The sequence below is a fragment of the Pholcus phalangioides genome, unplaced genomic scaffold, assembly GCF_987345545.1.
Source record: "Pholcus phalangioides strain wild (caught in Gottingen) unplaced genomic scaffold, Ppha-v1.0 ptg000015l_1, whole genome shotgun sequence".
Lineage (NCBI taxonomy): Eukaryota > Metazoa > Arthropoda > Arachnida > Araneae > Pholcidae > Pholcus > Pholcus phalangioides.
This window is the reverse complement of record NW_028301608.1, coordinates 59,381,254-59,406,853: the sequence shown is the minus strand read 5'-3', so window position 1 is coordinate 59,406,853 and position 25,600 is coordinate 59,381,254. Positions and strand designations below refer to the sequence as shown.

At 35.2% G+C, this 25,600-nt stretch overlaps 1 protein-coding gene across 1 annotated transcript in view; it reads left to right on the top strand.

Moving 5' to 3' along the window:
* Positions 1 to 25,600, top strand: part of LOC149076323 (alpha-1B adrenergic receptor-like) — a 35,434-nt gene that overhangs the window by 6,000 nt on the left and 3,834 nt on the right. Inside the window, exons 2-3 of the mRNA XM_089243890.1 lie at positions 12,766 to 13,263; positions 21,517 to 21,806. Coding sequence (XP_089100016.1) covers positions 13,056 to 13,263; positions 21,517 to 21,806 — 498 coding nt within the window. The 5' untranslated portion in view covers positions 12,766 to 13,055. The remainder of the gene's footprint in view (positions 1 to 12,765; positions 13,264 to 21,516; positions 21,807 to 25,600) is intronic.

Sequence of the window (25,600 nt, the reverse complement as noted above, 5' to 3'; positions counted from 1 at the left end):
GATAATGATGTGATTAATCGTGGGATAGTCAAACCGCACCCAGTCTGAATCTCGATTAATTTTGATGCGATTTCAGTCTAAGAAATCGCGTAACTTTTCCAGACGTAAAATCGTCACGAAATAATGTGTGAGCGTGACAAATAAGACAAGACGTGATATACTGGTTCCATTAAAAAAGAAATTGATGAGCATTGTGCGTGTGTGTGTGTGTGTGTGTGGAAAAATAAACACGATGTTTCACAAAGAGTGTCTGAAAAGTAAAAATTCTATATTTTATATTGAAAGGAAGAGTAAATAAAGGATAAATTGTGGAAGGGAAAGAGTGTAAATAAAGAGAAAAAAGAAAAGTGATCAAGAGAGAAAATTTAGTTGCAATAATTTAACCTCTAAAATAACACAGGTCTACAAAAAAAATAGTTTTTGAGAGCTTTTTTAGTTTTGTTAATTGATTTTAATATTTTCAGAGCTGTTGCCAAAAATGAAATCCACTTTTTTCTATCACATACGGTTTTTTCACAAAGCGTTTTCATATTCTGGGGGAAAATAACTCAAATCCAAATATTTTGGATTTTTTATTTTATCACCTCATAAATGCATTACATTTATATCCTAGCTCTCTCATAATGATAGGTCCTAAAATGACCGACCCTAAGATATATGAAATATCTTTGGCTTGATTTGCTATATTTCTTCATAACGCACAGTTTCTGTGTGATTTGTATGTTGCTTATGTATTACCATTGAAATTTATTTTCACTTTATGCCAAAAAGTGGAGTTCATCTGACAAAACAAATGCCAGATTCGGAATCAGGGCCATAAAATTCACTGGAATACCTTCGTGGAAATGATTTACCATATTTCATTGTAGCTCACAGTTTCAATGTCGTTTGTGTGCTGCCTATACATTACTATTGAAATTTTTAATTTTCACTTTATCTCAAAAACTGGACGTGGTGGAATTTCGTAATTATTTTTACAGTAATGAGCATCCAAAAAACTAGAAAAGTGCTAAGTGCTCTGGAACTGTGCCGCGCGTCAATCAAATAATCCGTAAATATGTCGCGGAACACTTCACATCAAGTAATATGGGAATGTGCCGCGGGTAACTTGAGCGATGTGGAACTAGACTGCGGGCCGCTTAAGTGCTCTAAAACTGTCCCTGTCACTAAATGTGCCACGAACCGCGTACGTGTTCTGGAACTGTGCGTCACGTAAGTGATCTGTGAATATGCCATGTGCCTACTTGAGTGATCTAAAAATGTGCCACGGTCCGCTTAAATGCTCTGGAATTGGGCCACGGGTCACTTAAGCGATCTGTAAAAAAATGCGACACCAAGTTTCATTTTTACAAAATTAGGCTTGAGGTGACGATCTACATCAGATAACTCCGTCGGGACAGGAGTTGAGCATATATAGCTTGAGGGGTGGGTCGCAAGGAATTTCTTAAAGAAACTTTGAGTTCTTTCTTAGTCTTACAATAGCATTGTATTGGAATTAACAGAAATTTATTATAATAACAGGTATTTTCTTCCGATATTTTAAAATTTACATATATATTTCTTTTTCATCAAAAAATAAAATTTTGATCATCTGGGGAAGGGGCATGGGGGAAAGCTCGTGCCCCCCCCCCCCCGTGTACATCTCTGATCCCAATTGTGCGTCAGGAGGTAGGGGGCAGAGCTGACAAAATTTTGCTGACGGGGGGAAGGGGGTGGAGCGGTCAGGGTTTCGCTGACTTTTACTGACAAGAGGGGGAGGAGGTCGAAAATTGCTAAAAAACTGCTGACGTAATACTTTAATGGCAAGAAAAACCAAAAGTGATAACAATATCCAAATGATAACATTATCCGTGATTTTAATAAGCGACATAATTAAATTGGTATGATCTTTACATTTTTCAAGTTAGATGAGATAACTAATCCAAGATATATTTTCAACTGTAACTTTTTTTCTATCAATTTCTTCACATAATTATATAAGACAGAAAATATACAGTAGGCTACATGTCACGCTGAGCAAGAAAAATGTTAAATCTAGGTCTAGCCAAAATGCAAAAAAAAAAAAAATGTAACTGCGAGAACAACGCCCGGAAGTGCAACCAAATTTCTACGTCCATCCCATATTCCTATACGAAAAATAACTTGACTCTCTCTACATAATATAAGCATTAGCTCTTAATTCTGGCTTCGGAAACCTTAGCTAATATAAGAGGATTATCGAAAAGGAAGGAGAAAACGCGAAAGGCTAAATCCTATAACCGGATAAACAACTCGCTTTTAGTTTGGATTCCTTTTCTTTACCTCTCCAACCCAATAATGGCTAAGATTTACTCTCCATTTTCTCCTCTACCAAATGGTATTGTTATTATTATTATTTGGAATCAAGGTCAATCAACGATCAATCGGCCTTTTTTTCTATTTTTCTGTTCGTTTCGTTCCGCTTTATACGGCGGTAAAAGGTCCATCAACCATTTGGGACTTTGATTTAGGTTTTTATTTTAGGAATTGATTGGTTCGACCGCGATTCTTGTAGAAATCGAGTGAGTTACAGTTCATTTACCATTGACCGTGAATTTATTTTTAATGGAAGAACAGTCGATTACTAAAAGGCTTAAAAGAGGGTGAGAAAAAGATTATCAATCAAATATCAACTGTCAAATGTTCTGTTTTATGTACATTTATGTAACGTTTGTGCTGCATACAAAATAATGATTTTTCACGTTTAATTTAGGGCGTTTTAAGGGGGGTTGGGGTGCCCGATCTCGGCTTCCCACATGCTTTTCGGTGGGGGGAAAATCTCCTTTCTTTAAATAACATTTAAAAAAAATTTCTATTCACTCTTTAGGCACTCAATTTTTTTTTCTTCAAATACTACGAATATTGTTAATTTAACATGAGCATTTAGGAGTTTAATTGTTGGTTATTTTTTTTCTGGGATTTTATGTTCAACAACACGCAACATTTTCAAAAATTACAAAAATTTACCCATATTTTGTGCAATAAAATTTTTTAAAATAATTTTAATAAAAAATCCTTTTGTTAAAGAATGTAACACCATAGTGTTGAGAGATACGCAAAGTCTCAAGACATTTGATGAGTGGTGTTGGAAAAAATATTCCTTATCTAACAAAAAACTTTGTTTCGAGAAGAGAGCATTTTAGTGGAAAACATTTTCCACTAAAACTTATGAAAAATATTTTAAAAATATGATCACATGACCCGTATTTTTGGTACATTTCTGTAATTTTGGTTGTATGGATTTTTTCCTTTACAAAATGTCCCGTTTTTCTCGTATTCCCAACGATCAGTGGCGTCGGAGCCGGGGGTGCTGTGGGTGCTCGAGCACCCACGAAAATTTGTAAAACAGGTCCGAGCACCCACAGAATTGATTCAGAAATCGAAATTTCCTATATGGAACTCAAGATGAGCACCCACAGGTTCGAAACACTTCCGACACCCCTGCCAACGATGCTTGAATTTTTATTCTTTACTAAAAATCAAGCATTGAGATTATTTTCATAACACACGCACGGTTATTTTCATAACTTATAAAGTATATGATCGTCAATTATGACTCTAATTATCATAATTCATTATAGTCTTATAAATATGTTTATCTCACATATGATTTTCCTTGCGAATTGCATTTCAATTTATTGCAACTTGCATTAGTCACCTCTATTTCCCGCTTTTGTTGATTTTTCTGCAATTAGTCACATAGTAGTCACATAGTTGACCATTTTACTAACATTTGTCATCATACCTTCGATAACAATTTTTTTGGTTATAACTATATAGGCAACTTTATTTACCTTTTGACTATAGTTGTCTAGTAAGAATATATACAGGGTGATTCAAAACTCAACGTACGAACTTTTAGGGGAGGTAGGAAACACAAAAACAAAACAGAATCACATAGAAATGGATGACCGGAAAACCCCAATCTGATCAGTTGGGGGAAGAACCACAGAGTTAGAATAATATCTTTAGTCTATGGGAAGAACGAAGATGCAGAAATGAGAAGACAATAATGGGTGGAAAAACTCTTTATTTAGAGATACTTTACGCGAGGACAGTACGTGTACATGTCAATTTTCACAACAAGTGCTCAAAGTTTTTACCATTCACAGTTATGCACAATTTTTTTATTTTTTTTTTTGTGATATATTCCTATGCGATTCTGTTTTGTTGTGTTTTCTAGGGAGGTAGAAAACAACCTCCCCTAAAAGTTTGTACGTTGAGTTTTGAATCACCCTGTACACAGGGTAAATCAGACCTATTTTGCCAAACGAAAGGGAAGGGATAGACAAGCCCAAGTGTGGATCATGAAACACCCTACCAACCCTGTCCTATCTCGAACTGTTTTCAAGTTATGGTAGATAATCGATTATGGAAAGAAATGCGGGAAGGCTGAAAAAAACCAAGATTTGTGAAGTTTCTGAGAGACCTACATGTAAACTAAGCACATACTTGGAAAACGCAGAAAAAATCCTATAACGTCACACCAATTTCATTGAAATATCTGTATTTATTGGCGAGTTGCAGGAGCTGAGAAAGATTGTGGTGCAGTTAAAAATCGAATTGTCACCAAAATTTTTAATTTCCATTCCGCAAACACCCTTCTAGCTACAATCGGTCAAATTTTCCAAAAACTTATCCATTCCACCAGCTTCCGAAAGAGCTTAGAATAAACCAAATCGGTCATCTAGTTCAGGAGAAATTTAGTCGTTTGTTTGTAATACATCGCTGAAATCTGCATTCGTCGAAGTAATTTTAGTAGGTATGGCGACAATTCGATACTTCACCGATCTCTCCGCGCTTGTAGCTCGTTATTTAATACAGATATCCTGCAGATCAGTGTTTCCCAAAGTGGGCGTCGCCAATTCCGACGAATTTTCGTCGAATATCTACTTCAACAAACGCTGATTTCGCGATGTATTGCAAGAAAAGACGAGATTTCTCCTGAACCAGAAAACCGATATGATTTATTGTAAGCTCTTCAGAAAGCTGATTGAATTGGCAAGTTTTTGGCAAATTTGACCGATTTGCAGAATCGGCGATTAAATGTTTTGGTGGTAATTCAATTTCGAACTTTGCCAATCTTTCAGCGCTTGCAACTCACCATTAAAACCAGATATTTCGATGAAATTAGTGTCACTTTATAATTTTTTTTCTATTCTTCCCAAATGTGTGCATAGCTCGCGTATAAACTTTCAGAAACTTCACAAATTCCAGTTTTTTTTTTAGACTTGACACGCTATTTTTTTCCATAATCGATTACCCCCACAACTTGGAAACGATTTGAGATAAGACAAGGTTGGTGAGGTGTTTCATGATCCACTTGGGCTCGTCTATCATCCCCTTTCGTTTGGCAGAATAAGACGGATTTACCCTGTATATACATGGTGCATAGCAAACAGGGAGCCTAGTATTCTACTGGTGGACCGTTAATCCTAGAGGCATACTTTCAAATAACGCGTAGTACTCAGACATGCCATTCATGTTTCAAGAATTGCATAGTTATTAAAATATAAAAATAAACTTTTTATACTCTCCGTGTGCCCCAAAACCCTATTAGAAAGTTGTTGAACTGTCTCTCCTGATGCCAACAAAGAAATTTGCGAATTCCTAAGTAAAATATTCGCTGAAATATTCGAATTCGAAAAACGAAGGAAAGATTGGGAAAAACAGTTCTAAGTGCAGAAAAACCGTTTTACCCCCAGTTAATGCTGTTTTTCCAAATTTCCTCGGTTTTTCGAATTCGAATATCTGGGTGAATATTACACTTAGAAACATTGAATGTTTTTTCTTGTCATTACAGCAGAACAGACTGAGTACGACCAGGCTCTGTCGCTTACTACGATTTTAGCTCATTGCCCCGGATGGCGCGGCCGTACCGGAGAAAATTCTGAAAGACGAGGAGAGGGAGATTTGGTTCTTTCGTAGGGTATAATGTACATTCGTTAATCGTTATTAATTCGTTAATCGTTGTGACAATGTGCAAAACTACATCTTATTTCTGTAAGATCCCTGTTGTAAGATTACCCCCGGAATATTCAAGCTCTTTTTTTTATTAGGAGAAGCAGGGCAACAATTTTCTTATTGGGTTTTGAGGGCACACGGGAACTTGAAACATGAATGACGTATCTGAGTACTATGTACTGCACACGTTATTTGGAAACATTTTCTAATTGGAAGTATACCTCTAGGACCAACGGTTCACCAGTAAAATGTCATACCCCCTTTTCTCAACCATCTGAATAAAATGTATATGAAAATTTCGATTGTATTGGTCACTTAGAACCGCCTCCAGACGCCTTTGAGTACCATCGGATTAGTTATAACCACCTTATAGGGTTGGTGGTTCTGAAGAGCATGATTATTCAAAAGCTTCTTATTCAAATTGAAGTCTTAAATTCAGACTTCATTTCGGTATTTAAGGGCTCTCAGCGACTGGGGAAAGTCAGAAAAATGCAAAATGGTAAGGGGAAGGCAAGGTGAACGTAAAAATATTCGGCAAACAAGTCAGGGAAGTATGCAAATATTTTGAAAGTCGGGAGGGGGGGGGGGAGTCTGTGAATAAAAAACAAACACGAAAAATATTTGGAAGGTTAAAATTTTGAATTACAGTACACTTGAATTACAGTATAGTACCACTTTTCTGGAGTTTTTGTTGGGAAAGCAGGTTTTGCTGGGAACCCCTGTATTGAGACGTGTCTACTATTAAATCTAAAATTCATAAATATGTCTCTAAATTTTAATTTGTTTTTTATTATAATGTAATATTAGATGTGTCGTGTAGTTACGGGAAAAAAAAAATTCATTTTTCAACAATGTATGTTGTAAGAATTCGTTTGTTACTTGTTTAATGCTTCTTGATTTCCCTCCGTTCCTTATGTTTCCAATAGAAATTTATAATCTATGCTTATTTTTTCTACCGAATTTCGCGTCTACTCAACAAGGCTCAAGAAAAACGATAAGCCACTTCATATTCTTAATAAACTTCAAATTAAAAAAAAAAAATGGTGTCAACAATGGTTTCCCGTCTTCAACAATAGCTTGCGGAATATTTACTGCAGTTACTATACTATAGTTCCCAATAAATAGCTTTTAAAAACAATGCAGAGGCATTTTTATCTAAATTAAATGGTTCCTTACTCCTTCGATACTTCTTAATGCTCCGAATAATGTTTCAGCGTCGGATACATCTGATAATACTTTATACAACACGTATCGATTTCAAAAATATACTATCTGCTATAAATAGAAAAACCCACACGGTTCTGTTTTCGAAATTTCTCGCTCAATAGAACACAATCAGTTTCGTTTACATATATTGAGTTTGCAACACTATTAATAGACACAGGAAAAAAGTACGTGATAACTCTCACGATAATTCGGTCTCCGAGAAGTATTTTCTTGAAATCTCGAAATGATCTGATAATTTTGTCAACATTTTTCGTAGAATTTTTTTTTTTAGTTACAAAAATGAGAGAAATTAATGAAATCGTTATAAATGAGATTTTGTAGCAATCATGTTTTCTGCAATATAAAATGAAAAAGAAAACAAGACGTATGTCTACATCTCGGGGCATTTTGATAGATGATTCCCGGAAATGATATGTTGATCTTTTTTATTTATTTTTTTTTATGAAACCGGATGATTCCAGTTTTAACAGCTTGAAATTGAAAAGAAAAAGGCCAAAAACTAAAATTCGCAAAGCTGTCATTTCTAATTCTTTTCTCACTTTTCTTTTTTAACTGTTATTTCTCAACTTTACCTTTTTTTTTTTGTCTCTTTTTTTTTATATTTCCTCACAAAATATGTTTTTCGTGTTATTTTTCTCCTTCCTTTACTTGAGAAGAAGAAGGTTTTAAGCTAAAGTTTTAAAAATAGTTTTTTTTTTTTTACCGCCTCGGATCTTGTTTTGAAACTTGTAAGACACGGACGGCGGTAGTGTGAGAAAAAAAAAAATTAGTACTGTGTGAGTTGGTAGTTGACAGTGGCCTTCTTTTTGCTACCGGAATTGGATGTCACGTTGACAGGACCTAGTTCTTTTGAGGAGAAGGAAAAAAAATAACATTAAGAAATTGGTGAGTAGATTATCTCGGTCTCGTTTGTCACTGTATAATAACAGGAGATTTTATAATCATGTTGCAAATCAGTATCATGAAGAATTAATTTACATCAATTTTGAATTTTATTTTTTTTAATGTATGATATATAGGGTGTCTCTTAAATTCGCAAATAGTTTAAAAAGTCATAAAAATTGAAGGAATTGATATTTTCGAATATGGTTTGCGAAAAAGTTATTCTCATGAAAGGAGAAATTTTTGTTTAGTACGGAAAAAAATTACTTCAGTTTTTTGTCGATAGAGGTCAGTGAAAAATCAAACACAACACTACATACGCACTCAGAGTATTAGGTACGCACACAGATACACTTCGTCAATTCAGAGTTTTGTCAATTCAATTAACGGCCCATTCTGTTGATGTCTACAAACTCTCGCAACCTTAATTAAAGCATATTCACTGTAATCCACATCTCTTCACACGTATCTCAATCCCTTTTAACGATCCAACTTGAGTATTCCAAACATCAACTATGTCAAAACTCATCCTTTTATAATGTAAATCTGCCAAGAAATGCAATTAATAGTAGCTTATCTCTATAATGATATTGGTAAAGTTTGATGCTTAGTTTTCGTGCGATCATAAAAAATTTTTAATACCGTATTTTAGTTATGGGGGAAAAAAGATTAATATACAAGGTGAAAAACCATAATTTTCTCCTTGTAGCGTTTTACTGACGAACCCTTCATCCTAGAGGCATACTTCCAGTTAGGAAACGTATCCAAATGACGTGTAGACCTTAGATATACGCACATCCATGTTGAAAGGGATTTGTATAGTTATTAAAATGAAAAAATAACTTTTTTACACGGACACCCTTATCCTCAAAAACTCAAATAAAAAGTTGTTGCCCTGTCTCTCCTGAGGTCAACAAAAGAAATTTTACGTTTCTAAGTGTGGATATTTGAATTCAAAAACGGAGGAAAATTGGTAAACAACAGCATAAACTAACGGGAAACGCTTCTTTTCCCTTTATTTATGCTGTTTTTTTCCGATTTTTGAATTCGAATAACATCTCAGTGAATATTGCACTAGGAAACGTGGAATTTTTTATTTTTATTTTTGGCCTTAGACGAGGCAGGACAACAACTTTCTAATTGAGTTTTTCATTTTTATATTTAGTTACTTTTCAACCCCTTGCAACATGAATGACGTATCTGATTTCTACAAGTAATTGGGATAATTTTTCTCTAATTGAAAGCATGACACTAGGATCAACAGGTCACCAGTAAAATGTGGCAAGGAGGAATTATGGAAATTATATTATCATGGAATTATAAAAAATGGTTAAATCTAGTACAGTGGAACTTCACTTAACGAGTGGTTTGGTTAGCGAGCAATTCGCATAACGAGCAAAAATTTTGCACAAATTTTGATTCGATTAACGAACGATGATTCGCATTATGAGCAAAAATGAACTTTGCTTATTTATTTTCACGTTGTCGCAACTGAGCTGATGGTTTTTCGCTTTCGTCCACACACGTGCTGTGAAATTTTAGGTAATATTCTTCCCTACAGTATCCCGTCCAATGCCTGAGCGAGACGTATAACGTGAAGCATGTAGAGAATCAAAAATTTCTCATTTCCCTCTGCTTTTCATCTGAAACACCACGTCTAACACCCGTGCCCCCTCCCCAAGGGTGAAGCCGACAGGGTTCCAGCCTGGGGGCCCGAGACGATTCTTACCAATTTTTTTTTTTTTTTTTTCATGCAATAAATTCATTACTTTGGGGCCCGTCAAAGATCCTACCCTAGGGACCCTGCTGCAGGATGCGCGGGCTATGCTAACACTATCCGGTCAAAGCTTAACGCATGGCAACACCAAGTTCCCTATCTCCCAGATCACTTATTTATTCGCGTGGGTGGTGGGACGGAACTGATGAAATATACTGAGAGTAGGAAAGTTTGAAAAAAAAAACTATGTGGAAATATGTAGGCATTTATGGCAGAAAAAATTCAAAAAAAAAAAACATTTTTACAAAAAAGCTTGAATATAAGCAAAAAAAAAAGCATTTATGGCATTTTGCCTGACCTTCTGTTATTATTACTATGTATGTATACATATATATATTTTAATTTTGAGTTGATAATTCTTGTTTCTGTGCGATTTTTATGTACGTTTATCACATTTTTTTCTGAAATAACAGCGAAAGAAATACCCTCGTGAATCAAGCAGTATTTACAAGATTAAAATGGCTGATTAATTTTAAATGTGGTTCCGAGGTCGTGATAGTTAATGACAGAGGAAAAAGAGAAAGTAAATATGAATTCGATTACGTTGATAGGCTGTCTGACTATTTACCCGAAAATAACCTTGACGTTTTCTTCTTTTTTTATATACTGTGTACATTAAGCTAAATATATTGCTGTGACCGATATATTAAATATGAGCTTTAACGTTCTAAAAATATCAATTATTGGTGAAAGAGTTGATTTTGACTTCAAAAGGTAAGACGTTATAATAAAAGTTTGAAAGAAAAAATCCGTCGCTTATGAATATAGTGAACAATTAAAGTATCCGAGTACGTTCGAGAGCACTTTTCTATGAAAAAAAATCATTTTTATGGCGAATTTTAAGCAGAATTAATGAACTATTCGAAACGCGATTGCAAAAAATTCTATGAATGGAATTTTTTTTCTTAATAGCTAGTAATGATTAATGATGCAGGTTATGAACCGAAATTCAAAGGACTTTATGGTATGCTCATATGTTACACTGAAATCTGTTAATGAACGTCGGAATTTTTTGAAATCTCATTCTTTATATCGTCTATAAAACACTGTAATTAGACAAATATGTGACTAGCTGTCACCCGCGGCTTCACTAGCCTAAATTTGATAATCTGAAAATTACTCGGTGATGATTCCCCCCTCCCTCCCATTTGAATAAGGGATCATGAAAGAACCCCAATTCTTTCATGATCCCCTTGGGGGTTGAATTTTGAGAAATCCCCTTCTTAGTCAGTCTCTACATTACAAAATAAAAATACTTACCAAAATTCATATTTATAGCTTCAGTGGTTTCGGTTCGGTGATGTTGCTCTATATAACCTTTGAACACCCCCTATGACTTCCTTAGGGTTGAATTTTCCCTCATAGAATGAAAAACCCCTCATAGTGAGTCTTTACGTCATAAAATAAAACTAGTGACCAAATTTCATATTTATAGCTTCAGCGGTTGCGATTGGGAGATTGATGATGAATCAGTGAATGGGTCAGTTAATCAGAACATGTCACTTTATACACGTAGATAGACCGTATTCAATGATTCAATTGACCATTGATGGTCATAATAATTATTAAAGGTCGGAGTAGATTAATTAGGTAATAATAATAATAATTATTATTATTAATAATTGCTTAATCAGCGTCAGGAGTAAATAATTTTAACAACTGTTTAATTAGTGTCAGCAACTAGTAAGTTCATGGCAATTAATTAATTTGTTATAAATTATTTATAATTATTAAATAATTATTAATTAATAAGGAACTAATAACTTCGAGTTCATTTCCGAACGGCAGCCTTTTTTATACTCACGGAGAAGTTGGTGCGCTAATCACTCCGTGTGGGACTCCCTGCGGTAGTGGGACAGTAAAATTTCCAGTTCAAATTTTTGTCGATAAAGAGACAGAGTTACGTGGAAAATTATATAAAAACGTTTATTCAGTCAAAAAAACAAATTTTTACAAGCATATCACAGTATTACAAGCATATGATTGTTCTATGTTTCCATCAGTACAAAAATTACATTTTTGCAAATTGTAACTTGCAAAGTTATTAACCATTAACTGGAACATGTTGTGTATTCAAATATATGTTGAAGAACTTGTTATTTGACGCTACCCCACAGCTGTTCACCAGCTGGTGTCACTCCTTACTGTTAAAGTGAATGGTTCCCGACCCGAATTTAAATCCCTGCCCGAGTAATTGCGAACCGTGTCATAAATTAGTTGCTTTGAATGGAAATAAATTTACTTTTCCCACGGAATTCTGTAATTTCTGTAATTTGAATCCAGGAAAAGCCTTCTAATGACAAAAATGGGAACCTAATTGTTCTTCTCCACTCAAAAATCTTTCGTGAGAATAATTTTTTTCCCAAATCGCATTCAAATCCACAAATTCCTCAATTTCTTACGAACTCTATGACCAACCGGTATTTTAAAAGTTTGTGTGAGTAAATTTCGTAAAAAAACGACAGAGTTTATCTTACGAGAACAGATTCCATCAACGTTATTCATCATAATGGTATTTGATTCTTATATCAAAAAAAAAAAGGAAGTTAATCTCTTTCTCATAATATTGTGTTCAATGTTCCATTTATAGGACAATGAATGAATGAAGAAATGTATTAGGAGAAAAAAAAAGCCGTTATGTTTTGACAGGAAATTTGACTTTCTACGAAACGAGCTCATCTTGTTATCATTTGCGGAAAACGCTCTGGTACTGTTAAGAAATCCGCATCCGTAAAAAAATAATAATAACAATAACCACGTGTTTTTTATGTGCTAATATTCTTATCTGCGAGACTACATGCATCGGAATTTTCACATTCTTTCGTGGATTCGATAAAAAGTCATTTGTTTTGTTAGAGAAATTGAAGATTACTATTATTTTCTTCTTTTTTTTTTAGATTCAATGGTCATCAGCATCTTCAGTGTGGATTATTACGTACCGTTTTCCTATGGCGTTTTTCGATATAATTCCTTGAATGCTAGTTTTTGGTGCGTGAAAATACTGAAACGAGACCTGAATACCTGAGAAGTCTCATCGATTGCCTTTTCGTAGGAGTATGATTCTTCCAGGGTTATAAGATGACCAGTATATACGGAAAGTGATGTATTTATTCCCAGGATTTTCCGGAAGGAATATTAATATGGCTATTGTTTGACCAGTGGAAGAAAACGGGTCAGTATATAAGATATGACCTCTTCCGTGCAAGTCGTTTTGTCATTGCTGGCCGGTGTTTTCGGTCTCGTGCTAAATGGCTATATATTACTGGTCCTCCTATGGAACCGAAAGATCCGAACTGTCAATTCTTTGTTACTGCTTCATATGGCGACCATGGACCTTATGCATTGTCTACTTCTGGTGATTTACACCCCGATGCTAGGACTGCACCTAGAATCTGGTAAGTATTTAAACACTCGACTACCGCTTTCGAAAATGCATTCTTCCATATCTTTCTCTATTTTTTTTTAAATGTATGTCAGGTACGTCACAAGAGCGGAAAATGTGTGATAAATATTTGAGGGTGAATGAAAATTCCGTGACACATTTTAAAAATTAATTAAAAAAAACCCAACCAGTTCACATTAAAAAATGCTGTTTGCACTAAAATCCTTAGGGGTCATTCAAGTATTACGTCAGCATCGAGGGGGGAGGGGTTGCTGATTTGCTGACTTTTGATGACAATGGGAGGAGGGGGGTTTGAAGGTTGCTTACGTCATCAACCACCCCTTTTTGAAGATATGAAATATTCTAAGCTGCTGACGAAATTTTGCTTACGGGGAAGGGGGGGGGTGGGGGTGGTCAGCGTTTTCCTGACTTTTGTTGACAAGGGGGAGGGGGTCAAAAATGGCTGAAAATCTGCTTACGTAATGCTTGAATGGCCCCTTAAATCATAACATGGCGTTTGTTTTTTTTTTCTCTTTAATGACTTGAAGAAAAGTTCAAAATTTCACTCACAGATAATGCTGTACAACGAAAAACTCGGCATAACACATAAAATGCGACATGAATAGTGTAAAAAAAAAAGTTACAAAAGCAAAAGTTGTCATACTCGAAGTTTGTGCTGTAATTTTATGAACTCAAATCATATATATATATATAAAACAAATATTAATTATGCTTAGTTTGCGTCATATTTTATATGTGTTATTTCAAGTTTTCGTGATAAAGCGCCATCTGTGTATGACTACGCACTTCACCACACACCAACACTCCGGCCATATCATTATACTGCAATTTACTGTCGTTACGGTGTTGGAGATGAAGGCACCATCTCTCGGTGGTTGCCTCAAGTTCTTGGAGAAAATAACTTGTCATCTATATGCCTCCCTTGGATTGAACCTGGGGGCTTGGCGGAAACGCTCATGGTGTTAGACGAGCATCTTACCACCACGCCACTCGGACTCACTAATTAATCTACATGCACCACATACCTCTACGAAATTTCTGACGAATCGGTACATGCAGGAATATTTTATGTGGATGTGTATATATGCGTGGCTCTAACATAGGCCTATTTACGTTGGCAGAGTTGAGCTTGTTTCGTGTTCTTGCTGGTGCAGCCATCTGTTTTCCGTATTTTGAAACAAAGATGGCTAATGCTTGAATTTTCATGTTAAGTTAGTATCATGTTGAAGGCTTACCTGCTCTCTGCGGAGATTCCTTTTTCCAAGTTGGAGATTGGTTCACATTCGCGCCTCGAAGTTTGAATACCGCTGAAACACCAACTTCAGCCGACCACCATTACGCACCCCCCCCCTCCCCTGTGACTGAAATGTGAACTATTTTTTTTAATTTATGCAACAATAATTTACGTCATGATAAAATTAAATAATAAGTATTTTTGTGAATTTATATATATATATTTATTTATTTAAAGTAGCCTACAGGCGAAACCAGTCATCTGAAAAGTGTGAAATTCTGTGGAGAGCTTCATGAAATGGGGATGGGAATTTGTTTCAGAAGGAAAAAATAAGTTGCTCATGTCGCCACCAGAGTGCGTTCCACTTTGAATACGTGTAGATAACCTGTAAATTTATGTGATGTCACGCAACAGCTGTTATAAAACCCAGAAACATTCGCGGAGATCTTATTTCTCAATGTGTTTGCTGCTCACAATGACAATAAGTTTACGAGATCGCGCTGTCTTGGTCAAATTGTTTTACCAAAACAGCAATTCCGCAGTAACTTCTCTACGGAAATATCGGACTTGAGAAGAGGATTCGAAAAGGTCCAATGAATGTTAAAAAACCTTTGGAGTATGATAACGAAATTTGAAACCACTCCATCGTTAGCTGTTCGCCTGGAAGAGAAAGAAACCCCGTTTCTCTATAGACGCAGTACAGGAAGTTCCGCTTCAGGTGGAAGAGGGCAGAGCTTCAAATTCTCGTGATAGCACAAGTGTCAGGCGTGTAGCACAGGCATTGGATAGGCCACGTTCAACTGTCCATAAGATCATGCAGTATATCCTCCGATATTATTCGTACAAATTTCCACTTGTGCAGTGGTTGCTTCCACATGATTATGACGCTCGACTCCGGTTCTCACTGCAGTTTCTAGCTTGCGTTGAGGTCGATTCAGAATGGCCTTAGAATATCCTCTGGACAGACGAAGCGCATTTTCACGTGGACGGTGCAGTCAATACTCACAACTGCCGGATTTGGGAACCAGAAAATCCGTACGCTGTCTTAGAGGTTCCGTTGCGTTCACCAAAAGTGTGGATTTACTGCGTCATTCATTCTCAGTCCCTATTTCTACGAGGAGTTACGTTCTACAGGTCCAGTGACATGTTCGATCACCGGGAAGCGATATATATGCATTGTTGTTTTCAGAACGAAATTGTTCCGGCTCTGCAAGCACGTCACTGCCTTGCAGACACAATCTTTATGCAAGACGGAGCTCCTCCAAATATTGCAGTGCGTGTTAAAAGTGTTCTTAAGACACGTTTTACAGAAGAACGCGTCATCAGCCGGCACTTCCCTAATCTATGGCCTCCCCGATCCCCGGACCTTAATCCATGCGATTTTTGGCTTTGGGAGCATTTCAAACGTATGCTTGTAAGTCGTGACAATCCAAGAACTTTACCTGACCTTAAAGGCAGCATTTTACGCCACGTGCTAAACATTTCCCCGCACACCCTTCGGTCAGTTGTGGAACATGCCATCTTGCGATTTCACATTGTATCTGAAAATGATGGCCATCATGTGGAACATGTTTTGTTGCAGTAACAATTGTAAAAGTGTTTAATAATTGTTAAAATTGTAAACGTTTCCCTAAATGACGTTAAATGAGTTTGCATTCATGAAGTCCTCCACAAAATTTCACAATTTTCTGATTACTGGTTTCGCCCCTGTAGGCTACTTTATAATAGGGTCTTTTAATTATGGACGCCATATGTATATATATATACATATATATATATAGACTTTGCGACTGACTATAAAAGTATGTATACAATTGAATCCCGATAATTCGAGTCTCGGTTCTGGATAATCCGAGGGTGGTGTATGCTGAAAAATGAAAAATTCCTTTTATTGGAAAAACCTCTGTTTTTGGTACTAAAACTTGTACTTGGCGAAAAACCTCTGTTTTTCGGTACGGAACTTTTGCCAAGCACGAGATTTGTTTCATTTTGGAGCACGTTTCTTGCAAATGGCTGTAATTTCAGTTTAAAGGAGGTGGTTCCCAACTTCGTGGCGCGAATGTGAGCCGATCTCCCCGTTGAAAAGACTCGCCACAGAGAGCAACAGGCCCACAACGATACAAATATTCAATCATTGCACTTCACTTACAGTTAAAAAAATTTATGGCAGATGGCAGCACTACACATAACAAACATTACACAGTAACAGACTTCACGCTAGGTTCACAACACACACATGCACAGCTTCCAGCATGGCTCAGGTCTTCTTCAACCACCTTACCTACTAAAACCTCTTCATTCAGACAGAGCGGTGGACCATGATCTGGTTAGGAGGTACTTCTCACGAACTACCAACGGAAACACTCTGAATATGGACATAAGAAAGGAACATTATTGTTTAGTGGGAATTAGTTGTGCTGAATTGTGTGTGTGTGTGTGCTTCATCCCCCCCTGAAAACCAAAGCACTAGAAGGATTAATATACTAAGGAGGCCGCTTTTTTTAGAGTTTATACGTCCACTTTTCGGACCCTATATATTCAAGAGGGCAATTGGACTGGAATTTTTGGCTGTTCCCTAGAACACGTTTCGTCGTGTTTTTTCTCTCTATATCGATAATCGAAAAATTAAAAAAACATTCATATTTGAAATCTGAATACATTTCATGTTTAAAAATAAGCAAGCTTTTGCGAAGAAAGGATACTTTTCTCATACAGGTACGGAATTTTTTTAAGCACTGCTCCAGATTGCTGGGGGATGTTACTGTCCTCTAATTGTGTAACAAAAATAATGGACGTCATCGTAAAAAAATAGTGACCTTCATATTACCAAGAACGTGTCTGAAAAAACTTTTTTTTTTTTTGGTAGCTCCGATGAGCACTTAGCTGATTGCTGTAGGGAATTGGCCACCGATTGAACCTATCGCAGACAAGATTGCCGCGTGCTATTTTAACATTCAATATAGCGAATGGGTGTACTGTAAGTTCACCGGCAGTCGTGTCGAACAACGAACGCCGGCACGAAATTCGAAATTGGAGGACGCGTCACGCGATCGACCGTATTTTTGACAATCACAATTTAAAAATACGAGAGTTTTTCACTATATAGCGCTTTTAAAAATAGCTCCGAGATTCCTCTTTTATCGATGACATTTTTACTTCAGAAACGTTTCGCCTCATTCTCAAAGTTTCACCAATTCCGTACAATTAATCTCCTGCGGAAGATTCTTTATTTATTTTGGAACTCATCAATTTTTTTTTAATGGGATTAAATTGTTTTATTATATTTCATTCTCTCTAATTCTATGAAATTTATCTCTTCAAAAATGCCTTCAACGCGCCTTACAGTAATGCATGAGCTTCCGTAAATGATGTTTCAACAATGCGCCTTCGTAAATGATGTGTTAACAATGCCTTAGTAAATGATGCGTTAACAATGCCTTCGTAAATGATGTTTCATTAATGTATTTGTTATTGTTGTTATAACAGACTTCATTCATGTCATTTCAGTAATGCCTTCCCTAATATTGCTTCGACGGTGCTTTTGGCTAACTTCTCTCCTTGCTTCAACAGTGACTTCACTCATACTTCTTCAATGTAGTCGTTCACTGATATTGCTTCAAAACATAAGCGGAGTTAGACTTGAGCGTCGGGGGGGGGGGGGGGGGAGGTCACGATTATGATTGCTGGGGTGGAGGGCCTGACAATGATGATGCCAATTCATATCTCCGTATATACATTAGATCAGACGGCTCCCCCGTATCTCTGCCTATGCTGCAAAAATGTATTTGCCAATGTGCGTGTGTGTTTTTGTGTGTGTTGCTTCAATAATTACCCTCACTAATATTGCTTCAATAGTGCTTCCAATCCTGCTGTTTCGTGGTTTCACTAATATTGCTTCAATAATGCTTTTTTGGCACATGCTGCTTCGTGTTTCTACTTATACGGCTTCAACAATGTTTTCATCAATCCTTAGATATGTGTGTGCGCGTGCGCAGCTTCGCGTATGTGCGAAGTGTTCTTCGAACGTTCATTAGGTACTGCAGCCAGTTTTAGGATAAAAGTTCAGAATCACTTTTGCACATAAGGGGAGGTCATATTCATTCCATTTTATATTTTTAATTCGTAGGTAGATGTCCCAATTAACTCTTTTTTTTTTGTTTCAGAGCATGTGTGACTGTGATTTTGCTAATTTGTTAAAATGTTTTGTTTGCGTTTCTTTTCTTTTAACTTGAAGTTTGTAACCTGAAGTTTTTTCTTACCGAGTTTGAGAAGAGAGTAGTAATATATTTCGAAAGTAATATTACTTCAATACACATTCATTTTATGTGCTATTTTTGAGGCTTTGCACGTCTTCATAAGGCCCTGTATACACAAAACAATTCGAAATTGATTAATTTTTTCAATGACTTTTCCGGCTTTCAATACGCATCATTAACTATGAAAAAATTATTAAATTATTTGCTCCAAAATAAAATTGAGCTTGTAAGGATTAATACTGCTTCAATCATTACTGCTATTGTTTCAACAGTGCCAATAACTCCTTCAATCGTGCTTCTTCAGCACTGTCTTCTAAAATGTGTTTGAAAAATACATATATATGCTGCTTCAACAACCTGACTCATATTTCTTCGATGGTACATTAATTAAATGAATTTTCATTTGTCTTTTATAAAAATGGTACATAAACATAAATATTTAAAATTTTTGAATTCTACATTATATACTTCTCCAGATAGGAATATTAAGAAAAATTGTTTTTTGAAGCATTGTAGAGTGGATGAAATCTCAGTCCGTTGTTATACGGTATTAATTTTTTGTTTATGTTTTCGGTTGAGAAATATTTCTCTTTCAAGTCGGGCGCCAATGTCTTTACCAGTTTATCTCTATTTTCGAGGTCATTTCCCGATGGTCTATCCGCACATACTGTATGAGTGTTCTGCAGAGGGGATATTTTCGTGCCTTATCATCATCATCCCCTTTCGTTGCGTCAGAAACTTTGACGAAGTTTGTTAGTATGCATGCGTGTGTGATGGGTGTGGAAACGCATGAGTTACTTTTCTATTCTATGATGAGATGTTGTACCCATAAATCTATCTGGAAATGAGCTGGAAACTTCCCGCAGGTCGTCCACCAGGTTCACGGCTTCGCATGCAAAACTCCTACGCAGTAAACAAGCATGTGGTAGTGATGGTCTAAAACTCTCCCGGAGAGTGAAAAAAAAAATTCTCTCCCCTTTGCTACCGTCTCAAGACTGTATAAATACATAAGTCTAAATACGTGTGCGCATATTATTGGAAAGAAACGACTTCTTTTAATGTCCTGTGACTGAGGAACATCTGGAACTGTAGGAGTTGGCCTAGAACTTGTGAGGAGGAAAACACATCATATTTCCAGAATTGGCGGATAATACAGTGGTATTGCTTCTTGGCTCTTCTTCGGCCTCTTATGTATGGTTTCTGAAAACTGCCGAACATGTTGAATCGTGCATGCAAATTTTTTCCCTATATACCCACAACCCTAAAAAAATTCGTCCGTGAAGCTTTCCGTCTTTAATATCTCTTTTATTTTATGAATTTCAAGAATATAGACCAAAATTTTGTGAAAGTTCATAAAATAATTTAGTTTTAAGAAATTTTGTTTCACAAATTGCACGACAAAAAAAATTAACACATCATAATTAAATGAAAACTAAGGTTACCATATTTTCAAATGTAAAAGTACGGACACCCAACTACTGACCATATTTCATAAAGATTCAGGTCATCTAGCCAATTGGCGCCCATTGCTGTAAACACAACAAAAGTTCAAATTGAAATCGAAAACTGGGCACATGGCCAAACTTATGTGCAACGAAACTCATAGTTTCTCTTTTATTTAAATACATGTCATATAATGTTTTAATATTGCAAAAGAAGTACGATAAACATATTATCGGGATAAAAGGAGAAGCTATCCATACTTAGATAAGACAACCATTATCTCTTTTTTTATGAACAGTGTATTATCAATTATTTTCGAGATACATGCTTTTGTATTAGGTTGGTGTATTTTGGTTATATTTGACATCAATATTTTTTATGGGAATCTTTTTTCAGCCACATCGTTGGATAGTTTACCTGTCGTGGCCTTTGTCTTTGCATTTGTAATGAAATTGAAAATTTATTCCTCATTTTAAATTAATGGATATACGTATAAGGTGATTACAATTAAAATTTATTAAATGATTAAAAAATGGTTTGAAACGAGAACACCCCTGGTCGGAATTTTTTGAAAATTTGCGCGAATGTTTGCGAAGCAACGGAAATTTCGATTAGTGAAGAAAAAAAATTAGTTGAAAAATTTGCCGCTACGGGTTAGGAGTGAAAAAGCTGTGTGCTTTTCTAGATATTCGGATTGTCTAAACCCTGTAATTTTGCCCGTTATACAAAAGCACTCAGATCTGCTGTTATACATGCTATTTTGAGATTTCATCTTGTATCAGAATAGCGAAGAACCTCATACTGAAATGTATTATGTCTCTCGTAAACGTTTATTAATTTTGTATTGATTGCAAACAACTCCTGTTCCCTTAATGACAACTTTTCTTGAATTTCTTTCCTTTAATAAACGAAATTCTATTTCACAGAAGTGTTCACGTAAAATTTCAAACTATTTTGACCAGTGGCTCTTATTTTGGCCCCACTCAGAACGGAACTTTAATCGCAGTCTCATACAGTATTTAAAAAATATAAATATATCACTTCAAGTTCATAAAATTGATAAATGCACAGGACTTTCAAAATACAGACGTCTGATAACCCTAAATGAAAATCCATTATATAAAAAATGTTCACTGAAATCCATTCTTTTTCTGCAACCGAAACGTTATTGTATTTAGTATCGAATCATTGAAATGAATTTCACATTATATTTTTGTTTTTCTTCAAAAATTGAGATTATTTCAGCAATAATTTCTTTCTCCCTCTCTAATTTTTCACTTATTCTTCAGTATTTTCTTCTTTTTTTTACCAGGTGATGACGTGGATCACATATTATGCTCCGGACACGGCCTGCTTTGGTCAGTCTTTCCCACCGTCTTGTCGTGGACAGTATGTGGCCTGAGCTGTGACCGTTACGCTGCCATTCTTCAACCTTTAAAGTATTCTACTCTTATGAGTAGACGCAGAGCAACGTGTTTTCTGTGTTGCGTTTGGGTTCTGGCTGTATCGATAGCTGTGCCGCCATTAATCGGACTGTGCCATTATAGATTCATCGACGATGCTTGGGCTTGCATTCCATCATGTTCGGAAGATTTATTCCAGGCAAGTTTATATTTCATTTTTCCTGTTTCTTTTTAATTCTATTGCTTGCATTGAAATCCATAAAAAATGTCCATATGAAGACTAGATCATCTTATCTACTTAATTCATCTCATTTTCTCACATCTTTTTTTGGATCATTTTATCAACTTAAATTCTTAACCTTATCTCTCTTCCGGGAAACTGCAAAGAAATCAGATATCCACATCCAGGATGGATGAGGATGCTTACTATTGATAATCAGTTCAGCTAAAGGTGCACACGGAGAAAAAACATAACTTCATCTTATTTCGTATTAATGAAAACATGATACAAATTGTATTAATTTTTTCTACCCTAAGAACATAGAAAGTTTATTTGCCGAAATTTATCATGGCTTATTCATTATTTCTCTTGAAAGGCAGTTTAATAGATAAAAGAGCTTCCGCGTCGATAAGAGTTTATTTTCATCTCAACATTTTTCCAACTAATTGTTATCATCATCAGAAAGTGTCTAAAGGCTCGTTTACACGATTCAAGTGATTGACTAGTTAACTAAATTTTTGGTCGTCAAGCGCTCAAAAAAAAAAAAATCCCAACGTAAGTAATCAAATAGCAAATAAAATCATCGAGTTCGCGACCACTTTCGCATGCGCATAGGTCATACTTAACCGAAAAAATAAACCTTATCTACTTGACAATTTAACAACTTGCAACTAAACGACGAGTAAACGGCCCTTAACGTTTACAGGTATTGCATTTTAAAAATATTTGGCGATTTAACTACCAAATTTTTCATGCTGTTTACTGTGCGTGTACACGGGTCATTAATGGATGCATTAAATTACAAGACTTGTTACTAGCTACAAGTTCAGGACTTTTTAACAGCTGACGAAGAGGGTCTGGTGATTATTAGTTTTAGAAAGGTTTGGGAACACTTGTTAACCAATCGGTGCATAATACCGATTTTAATAAAGAAGAAGAAAAACTGATGAGGAATTTATATAAAACTTTATTGCAGACTATTTTAAGAGAAATATAACACATCATTACAGTGATTTCAAATTTTTTTTCGAAAAACATCGTTTAAAGGAGAGTGTTGCACAACCACCGGCCCGATGGGCAAATGCGGTCCGCCAAGAGGTTCCATACAGCCTACGAGAGGTGTTCCGGTAGAAAAATATTAATACAGTTCTAACGTATCGATATGTACCACGATGAATACCTAGGCTACCATATTTTCTTCATACTGTATAAATACGGGAAATTGGGATCATACGAGACCACCAATTATCCCCAAAATAATTGTCAAAGGTTAGTAAAGTTGCTAATTATAGCCAGCATGTTCTTTGACACTAATAAAAAAATGGTCAAACTTTTGTAAAGTTTCACGCTATATTGCCAAAACTGCTGAAAAATCCCTAATGGCGGGAAATAGAGGACTACTGCAAATCACAAGAAATTAAAGTGTAATTCATCAAAAACAAAGTACATGTGTGACAAATATGTGTCGTAAATAGTATTTATTGGACTATAATCAGTTAGGACAGAGTCATAATTATCCTGATATAATATGTAAGTCATGAAAATAATCCTAATTCTTGATTTCAGGAATAAAACTCAATCAAGCCATGATGAAAATACATGAAAAAAACGGGAAATTTTAAAAAAAAAAGTCGGGACGGCCAAAATCACAGGAATGGTCCGTGAAATACAGGCCGTATAGTCAGTCACTCTATAGTTTTTGGCCCGTGAGCGGCAGAAATACGAATATTTACGAATTACGGCCCATGGACTGAAAACGTTGTGCACCCCCAGTTGTAGAGGGATTTATCGTTGTATCCGTTCTAGCGAGGTTTCACACAATAAGAATTTAAAAATTGGCATTCGTTTAATTTTTAGGATTCTCGAACGGGTTTTATATGAAAACAAGTTATAAATAAATAGATGCGGATGCAGAAATTTACTGTTCTACAGAAACACAAAATGTCGATAGTGGGGGTTCATGTTTACTGGAAATAAAACGTGAAGTTTTCCTTTCTTGTTTTTTCACTGTCTTTTAGTGTCTTCCTATTTTTGAAGAACGCCCTCCAGCAATAGCGACGCGGTTCTTATTTACAACCGAAGTCCTAAAACCGACCAATGATATTTTAAATGTCTTATTTTGCACGTGATTCAAATCTAAAGAAGAAGTTTATGTAAGAATTATTACCTCATGGGACCAATGCAGAATATGAAACAAGAAATGTACTACTCTTTTTCTTTATTCTTATTGACAAACCCAGTGTAAACTAGTCGATTATGTCACTAAAAGTAGGCGTAAGTGACCATCAATAGTTATTTTAATAATATAATTTAAAAATAATTAAATTATCAAAGATATTTTTTTAAATAAAATAATTTTAAAAATACGTTCTGATCGGTGTTGTTCAAGTTGAGAAACATTAAGAGAAGTGATTGGATTCTTCCTTTTATTCATAATAATAAGACACTAAAATGATCTTCTTAAAGTCTCAAAATTTAAAAATTCCTAAGTTTTGGTGTGAATCCGGAAATTGTAGCAATTTTTTGGAAAACTTATGTCATCATATGCGAAACAGATTTACAAAATTATATGACTAGATTAGATGAATTATATCCAAAATATTTTTCAAAAGCTGTTCTTTAGAATCCAGATTTTTCTTCACATTATTATCATCAAGGCCCGGATGATGTTTGTTTTTTTTTCCTTTTTTTTAATAAACAAATCACAAAAACACAGACATATATACAAATACAAACATACACATAGGTACAAACATAAAAACACATAAATACAAACACTTTGTGACCCCAAGGGGCTTAATAAGTCTTTCCAGCAGGTCTAAAGTGGGTTATAATTACATGTTTCAGACAACAAGTTTTATAAATACTAGACATGTTTTATATTGTATTTCTATTTATATATTTACGATTAAGTTTGTTAAAATGTTAGATTTCTCATTTTTAGAGTCTCATGATTATTAGAATCTCATAATTAAATTACGTATTATGAATATCAGTTAGTACATTACATGTAACACCATACATATACATGTATCTATCAATACTTATATGCACAGTCACAACCATATACATCCGTTCATCATTTCACAATTTCTTTCTCTCTTTTCATACACAGTGCACAAAAATTTTTATATCTGATTACTGCGTATTTTTTTGTTAAAATCATTTCATAATCACTATTTTTTTGACAAAGTCAAATACTATATGATTTATGTTTTTTCTATTGCTAATTTGATTTTCAGTATAAAATAAGTTTAAAACTTTAGGGGCTATGTAGGAAAAGCTCTTTTTATACAGTGTTTTATTAGGCTTCGGTACCTGATTGTATCTACCTGTGGTTCTATTTCGATTTTTCTTAAATATTTTTCATTTACTTGTGAAAATTTTATCATTCTATATATGTAGTTTTGTCTTGGAGATATAGTTTGGCACTGTATTTTCGTACTGTCTGTTAAAATTTGAGATCTTATTCTATCATACATGCTATCTAATTTCCGGATATTGTCATAGTATGCTCCACCCCAAACACAAATTGCATAATTAATGATTGAATAAATCCATGCATAGAATAAGTCTTTCAAAAATTTTTCATCGATTATGTTTTTAATTTTATATATGATTATTGCATATTTTCAGATTTTTTTGATTAAAATATCACAGTGCGAGTTCCATTTAAGGTCATGTTGTATTGTTATACCCAGTTACCTGAAAATTCCCGAAAAATAACCATAAGAAATGTTGCAAAAATTCGAAAAAATGCCCTAAAAATTTGA